Genomic DNA, 12,780 nt, shown 5'->3' with positions numbered 1-12,780 from the left:
CTGGGAGTGTGCTGGACTTGGCGCAGGAAGTGGGGCAGATATCCATCCCTGTCCATCCCAGATGCCCCAGCAGCTGGCATTTCATTTGAAGGGTATATCAGATCTCACAGCTGAGCTCTTTATCTTGGTTTTCTTTCTCCAACTGTGCTCCATGCCTTTCATTTTATAGCCTTGAATCATCCCTTCACTATAAGAATTTAAATCAGTTAAATTCCATCCAGTGAATGGAATATGGGGAATTTTCAGAGTAGCATTCATTATATCCACAGCAACACAGGTCTAAAGCAGGGTGATCACTGTGTTTGGAACTGTCATGATGGGAATTCAGTGTAGTCATGCATTTTGAGTGTTACATCACCCTGCTTGGAAGTTGACTATGACAGGATCTGTGTTAGGTCTGAGCCAAAGCAATCAGCTTCATCCCGATACAAAGGTTATTTATGGTGCGACTAAAAGAACATGTCAGAATTCAGCAGAGTGGCTCTAGACTGCATTTATGTTCAGATGTGTTTATGGTTCATCATTTGAAGAAGGGGTTAGGAAAAGTTTTTATATTTGCTGTAGGAATTCAACTGTGGCAAATTTTGACCACTAGCAATGTCAGGTGTTTTTTTTTTTGTTTTTTTTTTTAAAGATTTGTTTAAATCTTTAAACAAAGGAGTGGGTGGCGAGAGGATTCACCAGGGACAGAGTGGGGAACAGAGCAGGGAGATGGACTGAAATACACCGCTGAGGGGAGCAGTGGGTGGGTAAGTCAGGAGAGGTCTGCTTGCCATGTAGGTAGCTCCCTGGCTGGCCAGGGGATCGAACTCATGCTGCAGAAGCTTCATAGATTGTGTCTTAACCCCTTGCGCCACCAGGGAGGCCCATGTCAGATTTTTTTAATTGTAAAAATACACATAAATATAAAATTGACCATTTGAACTGTTTAAATGTACAGTTCACAGTTCATTAAGTACATTCACATTGTGCAACCATCCCCTCTACCTCCTGTTTTTACCTTAGAAAACTGTATCCAGTAAAGAAATTTCAGTTTTTGAGTGAAGACCAAAAAAATTCTCTAATTCCTGTGTGAATAGGGTTATTAATCTGTCAGTGAAACTCTCTCTGGCTGATCAAAGATAGCAGCTGTACTGTCTGTCCTGTCTTGGTTTCCTGAGAAAGCAAAGGGTCGTTGTGTGTCTGTCCTTGTTCCTGCTAATCTGGGACACAGCGTGCAGGTGAGCACCTGGTGGCTGCCTGCACTGTTCTTGAGAACCAGGGCCAGAATCCCTCCCAAGTGATGCCCTTGAAGCGCTCCTCTCTGGACGGTACCTTGCTCATGGGACTTGTGTTGTGGATCCGGCAGACTCTTCCTGTCCCCGTGGTGGGCATGTGGTTCCTACGTTATCCATTTAGTTACAAAGATGATCTCATCGGGTGGCGGGTGCCTAAGTTTCCCACATGATTTGGTTACCCTGTGGCTTTGACCAGGATCTGCCACGCTCTGAAAATAGCACTGGTGTTTCACGTCTTAGAGGAGATTTGTGAGAATCCTAAGGGATCCACACTAAAAGATACATTGAATTATCAAAATGCTTTGTAAAAATTAAAAAGTTTAAACATTTGGATTATGAATCTGTTTTTGGACAGGTAGGGCTTCACATTGAGAATAGATTACCCCCCCCCCTTTTTTTTTGATAGTCAGTAGAAAGGACTTCATATGATCCTTCTCAATTAAGGTTACTTTTCATTTTGGTTACTCCTGTATTTTGGTTCTTTATTTGCTTTTCTAAGTTTCCAAAAAACAGTGACAATAGCCAAACTAAACAGTCCAAACATGAAGCTAGTGCTTCTGACCAAATTGGTTTCCCAGAGGCCATGGGCTGTGGGATGCTGCCGAGCTGTGGCACACTGCCAGGTAAAGAGAAGCTTTTTACTGAAATAATAGAATTTTTTGTCACAGGTTTGCTCGGGTATGTTACTTCTAAGCCCAAAGCCATTAAAAAGACCTGTTCTCTTTAATGCAGGGGCCAGTGGGGGGGGGGGCAGACAGGGGAGGGGTGGAGACTAGGTTTTCGGACTTTTACTAAAATGCTTTATGTGGGGTGTGAGTATTGCTTTTTTTAAAAAAATGTTTCTTTGTGCTACTATTATAGGTAAGAGCAGAACATGTTGACACTGTTGTCTGTGGTCGTTATTAGGCCCAACATGCAGGTTATAAAAACCAGGAGGCAGTGGGGGGGCTTCTCCAAATGTCCTTGTTTTTCCTGTTAGTAGCGGCCATACTGTCTTAAACTTGGTGAATCCATGTGCACCTGTCCAGCCGTATCACTGAAACTAAATTATTAGCAGGTCCCTACTTGGGCCCCAATTATAAAACTGGCCACTGGATAGCTATCAGGGGCACTTGCTATTCTAATAGCTTAAAAATAGGTGTGTTACACTCAGTGAGTTGCCCAGAGGGTTTTTTCCTGTAGCGCCAGACAAACCATATGGAGCTGCTGCAGAAGGAAAACCAGACTGCTCCCTGCCAGCGGCCCTACACTGGGGGGGTTCGTTCCTGGATATAGTGGAGACTTGGCCAATTCAGGCTCATCAGAGAAGTGTCATTCTGAATGCAGACAGAGATGTTGGTTTGTGGGTGAGGAAGCATTTTTTTAAAGATTTATATACCAAAAAAAGATATATTTGCGCATACAAGAACTGGGATATAGGCCACGGGGGTGGGGGTGAGAGGATTCATCAGAGTGGGGAGCAGAACAGGCAGACTGACTGAAATACACTGCTGAGGGGAGCAGCGGGTGAGACAGAAGAGGTCTGCTGTGCAGTCTGGGTCAGGTCCCTGGTGGTGGGGGGAGGGGGGCAGGGAGTCAAAACTCATGCTGCAGTGGTTTTGGATAGCTTGATAGTTCTGAGACTTAACCCCTTGCATAACCAGGGAGGCCTATTTTTGAAAGTAACTGTTGCCCTGCTTTAAACAGTCCTGGAGCAGGAGAAACTCCTCTTCTGGAACCAGCTGGGGAGTCTGGTGTCATCCTTGACTGCTTAGGCTCTCCCTACAAAGGTGGTTATGAGGGTTGATGAGAAAACAGACACAAACTGTGCACCTTCAGTAGCTACAAAGTTTTTTTCTAGTGAGTCTGGCTACAAGAATTATCTTTGATTTCTTTTATTTATTTATTAATTTACACAAGCACTGGGTATAGTCAGAAGCGTGGGAGGGTGAGAGAATTCACCAGAGCGGGGAGCAGAGCAGGCAGAAGGACTGAAGTACACTGCTGAGGGGAGCAGCGGGCGGCAGGAGAGGTCTGCGCGCCATGTGGCCCATGTGGGACCCTCGCCTGGCATCTGGGGATCGAACCTGTGCTACAGAGGCTGCGGGCAGCTTTGCAACTCAGCGCTCAACCGCTGTGCCACCAAGGAGGCCCTTTGATTTCCTTTAAAAGGACAAAAGACAAGAAGTGCTGTGCGCCTGTGGAGGCCATACAGTAGCAGCCAGATTTGCTTTATTTATATGAAATTATTTTTGTCTTTGACACATATCAAATTCTCAAATATCTTACACTTGTTTTTATTTTGTAGGATTTCTTGTCATGTTAAGAGATCTTTGCCCATTCAATAGCAATTAAGGATAATTTTTCTCTCTAAATATTATTTCTCAGTTTTTGGTTTTCCTGCTGAGAACTCATGTCCCACCTCTTGGTTTTTATCTTCTCTGCTGTCTTGGCCCCCTGTTGTGTTCTTTTTCTTTTGTCTTTGTAGTTGTCTGGTTCCCTGGGTGCCCTGGGAACAGCACCTTTGCCCCGGGTCAGCGCCTTTGCCCCCTCCTCAAGCTTCTTCAGTAGCGGTTTGTATTTGCACAGGCAAGGGCTCACCCTGCCCCTTATCTGCAGAGGGGCATGACTTTCCTTATTAAAAAAACAACACTCTTTTATTTTATTTATTTTTTTAAGATAGATTTATTTATACAAGCACTGGGTACAGTCAGAAGCGCGGGAGGGTGAGAGAATTCACCAGAGTGGGAAACAGAACAGAAGACTGACGAAATACACTGCTGAGGGGAGCAGCGGGCACGACAGGAGAGGTCTGCACGCTATGTGGGACCCTTGCCTGGGGCCGGGGATCCAACTGGCTCTGCAGCGGCTGCAGGGCAGCTTCGCAGCCCAGTGCTCAACCACTGCACCACCAGGGGAGGTCCAACAACACTATTTTAGAACAGTTTCAGATTTACAGAAAAATTGCAAATGTAGTTTAGAGAGGTCTCATCTATACCCCACATCTAGTTCCTCTTATCTACATATTAGTGTTAATTCCAATTAATTTGCTAATATTGACAGATGTAAAGTTCCCCCTTTTCTGTATAGGGAAGAACCCAATTCCTCCCTACTGTTTCTTCCTTGTGACTCTCCTTTACTACTAATACAGAACATTTTACTTCTGTCGCCAATATATAGAGCGTTTTTCTACACCAAGCAATTCTTTGTGATTCTGACACTATCTTCCCAGCATGTTGAATTTTGTTAAATACTCTTTCTGCATTACTTGATAGGATTTTTTTTTTTTCCTTCAGCCTGTTGATGTGGTAGATTATATTTATTGATTTTCAAATGCTGAACCAACCTTGTACAGCTGGAGTAAGTCCTGCTGGTAGTGGTAATTTTTTTATCCATTCTTGGATTTCATTTGCTAGTATTTTGTTGAGGATTTTGGTATGGGAGATACTGATGTGTAGTTTTCCTTTATTATAAAGATAAAGAACTGTTTGGTATTAGGATAATGCTGGCCTCATAGCATGAGGTAGGAGGTGTTTCCTTTGCTTTTTAGAAAAGATTGTGGAGAATTGTTACCATTTCTTAACATTTAATAGACTTGACTAGTGAAACCATCTGGAAGTGGTGTTTTCTGGCAGGTTATTAATTACCTAATTTAATTTCTTTCAGAGACATAGGCCTATTCAGCTGGTTGATTTCTCCTTGTGTGAGTTTTGGTAATTTGTATCTTTCAAGGAATTGGTCCATTTCATATAATGTATCACGTTTATGGATGTAGTTATTCATAATATTATCCACTTAATACTCAAGGGGTACACTTGTGATGACTTTCATTTCTGATATGGGTAATTGTGTTCTGTATAATTTTTTTTAGTTTTTGTTCATTTGAGGTTTATTCATTTTACTGAATTTTTAGTTTCATTAATTTTTCTCATTGTTTTCAACTTTTTTGCTCAGTTTTTATTTGGCTCTTCTGTTTTATTTAGGGTTAAATGACTTTCTGTAGTTTCTTAAAGGAGAAGCTTAAATTGTTTTTCAGTTTTTTGTAATTTACCCTATAAATTTATGCTATAAATCTCTCTCAAAGCTGTTTTTGTTGTGTTGCATTTTTTCTAAATTGTGTTTTCCATTTTTACTTAGCTGAGAATATTTAAAAAATTCTTTTAAAACTCCTTTGACTCATACATTGTTTAGAAGTATGTTTAACCTCCATGTATTTGGGGATTTTCCAGCTATCTTTCTGCTATTGATTTCTAGTTTAACTTAACTGTGATCTGAGAACATGCTTTCTATGATTTCTATTATTTTTAATAGAAAGATACCCTATCTTGGTGAGTATTCCATGCATGCTTGCAAAGAATGTATATTCTGATATTGTTGGATGGATGTTCTGTCCATGTCAGTCAGATTGATAGTGCAGGTTAGGTCAAACATATCCTTATTGATTTTCTGCCTGCTGATCTATCAATTACTGGAAGATGGGTATTGAAATCTCTAGCAGTCATTAATCTGTTTTTGCTTAGCATTCTATCAGCTTTTGCTACAGGTATTTTGATGCTCATTTGTTGGATGTGCTCATGTTAAGGTTTACTATGTCTTTTTGGATAATTTATCCCTCTATTGATAATATAATGCTTCTCTTTATCCCTGATAATTTTTTTCTGAAATCCACTTTGTCAGAAATTAATACAGCTACTGGGCTTTCTTTTTCTTAGTGTTAGTATGGTACACATATCTCCATTTCTTTATATCCTTCTCCATCTCTTTACTATTAACCTATCTCAATGCTCGTAAGGTGGATTTCTCAAGGACAGCATAAAACTGGGCTTTTTTTTTTTTTTTTTAATCCAGTCTGAAATCTTAGTCTTTAGTTAGTGTGTTTAGACCATTCACATTTGTGATTATTGCCATGTGAAGGAGATGGATGTGTGAAGGGACACAGGTTTTGTGGGGGTGAAAGCATTCACCAGAGACAGTATGGAAAGTAGAAAGGCAGATTTATTAAATTACTGCAGGGAAGCAGGAGCAAGAGGAGAACGTATTCCCTGGCCTCTGAGAGGTGTTCTGGGCTCTTTTTTATACTGAGTTTACAATCTGTCTCTTAAGATTTAGGACCAAAGTCTGTCCTAGTGGCTATCTACTGAAGTATCGATCTTAATTAGTCCCTGTATTCCTTGAGAGTTCCCATCAGCCTGTGATGGCTGCAGGTGGGCATATGGCCCTGTCTCAGTAAGTCAGTTGGTTTTCTTATTGGCCCAAGGTATATATATTTTTGGTATTAAAGCCACTTTAAATTCTCTGAATGTCCTGTATCTGTGGTCTGGTCTCTGTAAATAGTTCTGGAAAATTCTCAGTCTATAACTTAAGATAATTTTTCTCCTTTTTGGTATTTCAGTTTTGGAGATTTCTACTGGCCTTTCTTTAAGTTCAGCTTAGCAATGTCCAATCTACTAATGAGTTCGCAAAATGCAGTTTTCCTTTCTGTTAGGTGTTTATTTCTAGCAGTCCTTTTTAAGTGGTTATGTCAATGGACAGAGTGAGGGGCATTCTGAGATCCCTGAACCTGCCTGCTTTAAATGGGCTCTGCCATTGTCTGCATGAATACAAAACATAGTCCTAGTGTGTGAGACCATAAATAGAAAAGACTTTAATAGAATTAGTGTGTGTGTGTGTGTGTGTGTGTGTGTGTGTGTGAGAGAGAGAGAGAGAGAGAGAGAGAGAGAGAGAGAAGAAAGGATATAATTTCCCAATGAATCACCCCAAATTACCCATCTCCTCTTGGGTAAATGCCCAGCCAAACAGGGTTGACCAAAAGTGGGGCCACTGAGGCCCGAAAGCCTGCCACAAGTCTAAGGCACCTTCAGGTGGGGGCCCCTAAGAAAGGGGCAGAAGGGGCCAGGCAAGTCTGGAAGGAAAAGAACAAAATAAAAGTGCAAGTCGTGATAAAGGCTGCGGTTGTCAGCCTCCCCACGAGTCTCTCAGTTTCTTTCAAGTGTCTCCTTGCATAGCCCCAGTATAGGTCCAAGGCGAGTGCAGCTGCTTCTTCACACCTTTCTCTGACATGTGCCTCCTCCAGGTCGTCTGTCCCTAGTCCTTTTCAGCTTCTCCTGGCCTCTCTGCTCTACTCTTCCTTAGATGGGGCAGGAAACATGGACCTTTCCGTTTGTATGAAGATTACAGTTATAGTGATTAGTTTCCATTTCTCTGCTTACGTTATACTCATCTGTTCTTGCATACTGTCTCCGTTTGCATTGCAACCCTTCATCTATTAGTGATAGTTATTTTAAATTCCCTCTCAGATAATTCCAAAATCATGCCATGCTCATTCTGATTCTGGCTTTGTTTCTCCAAGTTGTTTTTTATTGCCTTTTAGGATTCCTAGTAATTTCTTGTAAGTCAGACAAATGTATCAAGTGAAAATAATTTAGTATGTCTTATATTATTCTGATTAGGACTTGGCTGTGTTTAATATTTGTTGTAGTTACAGGTGCCAGTGGGTTCAGATTCCTCAGGTGTCCTTATTTTAGTTTTCCTTTTTGTCTTTGGGCTTCCTTAGGAACTCCTCCTCAGATGAAGTCTGACTCTTTACAGCCTCTCTCAGCTGTTACCTACTGCCATTAACTGGAATCTGTTCTTCAGGTGGTTAAAGTTTGGGGCAGGGGACGGATTTTGTAATCTTATCAGTGAATCTCAGTGGGTCTGTGGTCCTGGTCTGTGCCCTTATGAGTGTTTAACTGCTCCTCTTTCACCTTTTTAGGTGAGACAGGAAGAGTAGAGGGTTGGAGTTAGAAATGCCCTTCCCCCTCTACCAAAGCTTTTTTCCTCTGGAGCGGAACCTTTGTTATGGAGAATGTGCTCTGTGATGACTCCTCCTTTCTCCCCTGGAGAGCCATGAGTGGGTATTTTGTGGCTTTTAGTGAAAACATGGTCAGTTTCTCATGGTTAGACTTGTGCAAGCAGGGGATCAGAAGTTTCTCGTTCAAGTTAGTTTACTCTCACCCTACCGGTTTACTCTAGCTACTTCTGTTTTAGGTGAACAGATCTTGCCTGTGTTTGAGGATTCTCCTATCTCTCTCCAGATTTCAGGGTTATGATTTAACCAGTGATTTTAGTTCACTCTGATGGGTCCAAGGAACGCCATTGATTTTCAGTTTTCTCAACTTTTTCTTGTTCGGGTGGGAGTGCTGACTTCTTAATGTGTTGGAGTTGAAACTGGAAGTCCCCTCATTGCTTTGCACTTGCTCCCTCCCCATTTTCCCACCAGTTGAAGGGGCTGGGTTGGTTGTGTTGGCATAAAATGTCCCACCCATTGCAAAAGCTCCTGTCTTGAAGAAAACAATCACCACTCTTGCCAATCACAAAGCTTGCTTCTGTGTAGTGGCTGCTCTAAGTTACTGCACACCCTTCCCGCTTCCTTCTTTTGTTGCTTGGGTTTTTCTTTTTACCAAACTAGATATGGATTCTACAACTTTGGTATGTGTATGTGTGTGGGCTGGGTGGGGTTTTTAAAGCCTTTTTCTAATCTTCAGCAGCTTCTTTATCAAGCCTCTCCCATGTAGTCTTTGTTGCTTTGGCACTCTTAAAGCAAGTAGATCTTTAACTCTGTCCTTGGCACCCCTCCTCCCCAAACTGTTAATCTAAGAGCTCCCCTCAACTGCTACTCAGATTCTATATTAAAGTAACAAACTGGATCCATTGTACCTAAAGACATTATTGGGTTACTTGGCCACTTTTGAATGGAATCTGAGGTTTAGATAATAGGAATGTACCAGTGTTAACTTTTGGATGGGTGGTTGTTGTGTTGTGGCTGTATAGGAGGATATCCTTGTTTGCGTAGTACCATATCTGGGAGGTGATGTGGTGTTAATTAGTAACTTACTCCCTAATCATGGCAATTGTCTTTTTTATATTGCGTTTGTTTAAAAAATATTAGTTGCTTAGGCAACCTGTGGCCTTTTTCAGACTCACGATTTAAGTATGTGTAAAGCAAGGTAAAGGGACTTAATTCTAATCTCAGCCATGTTGATTCCAGGTAATAAAAGATTGGGAAGGAGCAGTGTGGGTGTTTTTGTTTTGTCTGCTGTTGATTCACGATGCTGTTACGACAGTGATAAACCTTTACTTTGTGTGCCTTATGGCCTGTGAAAGACTTTGATATATATATTTTTTTTTTTAAGATTTCTACTTTGATATATTTTTTAATGCTTTTCATAGCACTTTTCTGGAGTAGGGTGGGATGATTCTTTTACCTTTAAGATGATGGTTAAATAATACTAAGCAATACTTTTATTTTTTTTGTGTGTATAATAATAGTTATTTTTATTATTATGTAAACTTAAAATGCATCCCTGTTTATTCAACACATGTTCCTAAACCACAGCCTTAAAGAAATCAGCCCGCATATTATCAACATTTCTTACTACAGTATTTTTTTTTTAATCTTTGTCCTTCTTTTTTTTTTAATAATAAATTTTATTTTTATATTCCCCATACAATTGCAACCCCCCCATTCTGATCCCAATCCCTCCCCTCCCGTCCCCCACCCCCCCAAAAGTGTCTGTTTCATAGTTTTTTGTTGATTCAGATTTTCACTTTCTTATAGTTATTCATTTTCCTGGTCCCTTATTTAAGTTTTCTAGATTCCTGCTATGAGTGAGACCATCCGGTATTTTTCTTTTTCTTTTTTGGCTTATTTCGCTGAGCATGATCCCTTCCAGCGCCATCCATGTTGCTGCAAATTGCATATGTTTATCTTTTTTGAATGCTGAGTAATATTCTATGGTGTACATGTACCACATCTTCTTGATTCAGTCATCTATTTTTGGGCATTTGGGTTGTTTCCAAACTAAGCAATACTTTTACATTGTACTTCTGTGGCCAGGCAGTAGTCTGAGCACTTTGAATGTTGACTACATTAACTCATTTAATTCTCAAAATTACCCTATGAAATAGGTGTACTGTAGTTGCACCATTTTTACAAAAGAAGAAACCAGGGCACTGAGAAGTTAACTAACATGCCCCAGCTCAAAAGTGGGAGAGCTAGGATTCAAGTTGGGAGTTAAGACTCTATAGTCCTGTGTTGAAATGCTGAGGCATGCAGACGCCTAGCCACATTAGATGACTCTTTCAGGGCCTCTAATTTACTTGTTGGTTTTGCATATCTGAGTGCCCAAAATGCCAGGTCTTGTTCCAAATGCTGGGAAATGGATACAAGACAGCTAGAGCCCTTGGTCTCAAGGAACTCAGGCTCTTGACAGGTGAGCAGAAGAACTGCACCGCAGGTTTGCCCCAAATAGCATCAAGTACAGACACAGACCACACTGCTTCGTGCACTGGACCAGGCAGCCGTGACACTGACTGCTGACCTGGTCAGATCCCGTGCTCAGAGCTACACTGTTTTTCTTTTACAGGTCGCCTGGTAGGTGCTCTGGATGCAGTGCTGGATTCCAATGCCCGGGTTGCTCCATTTCGAATTCTGCTCCAAGTTCCTGGGTCCCAGGTTTATTCTCCCATCGCATGTGGTGAGTTACTGAGTGGATCAGACGTTTACTGGGCCATAGCCACGGGTGAGTTTTGTTCCAGTTGGAATATTCCAAACCTTAACATCTGAGCATGCTGAGTATCTGCATGTTGGTGACGCTTGAAGGTAACTCCCTTTAGAACCTCATCTGCTTTTACGAGCTCTTTTTCTTTAAAAAAAAAAAAACATCAAAAAGCACATAGAGGCACTGTTTTGACCACTTAGCTTGGGCATGGCAGGCTTTTGAGTGGTGTGTTGTTCCGGAGTGCTGTAGATTGTTCACTATGGGTTGAGCCATTTTCTCCTTCATCTTGTGTCGCACATAACAGATGTGTGCCTGGATGCGTGCATACACTGGTACGAGGGGAATGTCTGAGGACTGCTCTGACAGGGCAGTCTTTACCTCCTGAGAGAATCATTGGACTGCTGGGCCCCAAGGATTTAGAAATAACCTTTGCATCTTCTCCATCTGAGTTTTCAGGTTCTCTCACAGGCGCTAAGTCTCACTCATGCACCTTGGGGCTGGGAACCTTTATGTCCTGAGAAGCCCCTTACATTAAAAAACAAAGCCAAGATGGAATTTTCACTTATATAAACAATAAATGTTCACCTTCCAGAAACTAAAGACATAGGCGAGAAAGAAGGAAAAAGAAATCGCCTGTAACCCTTTATCCAGTGCTAGTCACTCTGAGGTTTTTCATTTTTGTTTTTTTTTTTTTCTTTTAACCCTAACTATAAACTCAGCTACTATAAGCTTTCAACATTACATCACATTCTTTAATAACACTGGATTATTTCTTCCAAGGAAAAATAGGAAAAGTGCAAACAAGAAAATTGTCATACATATTTTTCCCCACTCCATTTTGTTTTGTTTTTTAAATTATGACACTAATTCTATATTTGCATAAAATGATAAAATGAGCCGTGCTCAATATAAAGGAATCAATTGGAAACAGAAAAGTACAAAAAAAAATCTTACCCCATGTCCTTATCACCCAAAGTAACTTCTAGTCACACTGGTTCACATCATCCCAGACAACTTCATAATGCGTTTGGACAGCTAAGAGGAGTTATAAAGATAAATAGAAGTACCTTTATAAACATGCAGCTTCAGCTTGCTGAAAATGCTATTTTATGATAAAAATATTACATTTTTTACTTTCAATAAAAGAGACTAGAGTGAAACCAAAGAAATGTTAAACTTCAAATAAATGTTTCTTTAGCACAAGAGGTTATTTTCTATAGTGTTCACTAAGTAAGGTTAAGGGAAGAGATTTTGAAAGTATTACAAGGTTAGAATTATGGCTTTTGAAAACAATGTTTCAAATCTGAAAATGTTCATTGAATTCCTAGCCTAAGTCTCATTTTTAATTTTTTTTAAATTGAAGTATGATTGACATACAACATAATTTTAGTCTCAGGTGTACAAGACAGTTAAACACTTGTACACATTGTGAAGTGATTGTCAGTGTCTATTTACCTTCTTCTCTTAGCAACTTTCAACTTTCAAATTTATAATACCATATTTTAGTTGCCCATACAGTACATCTCCTTAGATTATTTTGTAACTGGAAGACCAATCTCTCATTTTAAGCCTTTATTACTAATTTCACACTGTAATTCCATTCTGTTCTGTTACCAGGCTTTCTATCATTGTTGCCTCAGATCTTTATTTAAGTTGACATAATGCTTTCACTCAGGTATGGCTTTCCTAATGCAGAATCTTTTATTTTGACCCCTCTCTGAATTGTCTAGATTTTCTAACCTCAATAATGCGGCACATTTGCAAATGTTTGTCTCTTGCTTTTGGATTGAACAACTCCTTGGGCTGTAATATGTGGTCATGCTCGAGTTTGGTGAGCATAGCTCTAGTGTCTCAGTATTTAGTATGACCCTGAGAGAAAACTCCCCCTTGTGTGATGAGCTTTTTTCACTATACTGTTGTCATTGTTAGTTTATTAATTTAGTGTTATGTTACTGAATTAAGCACCTTATGTTGAATTCTCA

The 12,780-nt window shown here is 40.4% G+C and overlaps 1 protein-coding gene across 4 annotated transcripts in view; it reads left to right on the top strand.

The window, feature by feature from the left end:
• TBC1D8 (TBC1 domain family member 8) overlaps positions 1-12,780 on the top strand; it is a 108,771-nt gene that overhangs the window by 31,836 nt on the left and 64,155 nt on the right. For 3 of the 4 annotated variants that reach the window (XM_037527978.2, XM_054701911.1, XM_037527979.2), the window contains exon 2: positions 10,664-10,774. In XM_037527978.2, the coding sequence (XP_037383875.1) occupies positions 10,664-10,774 (111 nt within the window). Of the gene's footprint in view, positions 1-1,845; positions 1,901-10,663; positions 10,775-12,780 lie in introns of those variants that run through there. The other variant, XM_054701910.1, reaches the window with a different exon arrangement.

Source organism: Talpa occidentalis, unplaced genomic scaffold, assembly GCF_014898055.3.
Source record: "Talpa occidentalis isolate TD23 unplaced genomic scaffold, MPIMG_talOcc4v2.1 talOcc4.5, whole genome shotgun sequence".
In the NCBI taxonomy this organism is placed as follows: domain Eukaryota; kingdom Metazoa; phylum Chordata; class Mammalia; order Eulipotyphla; family Talpidae; genus Talpa; species Talpa occidentalis.
This window is presented reverse-complemented; position numbering and strand designations above follow the sequence as displayed.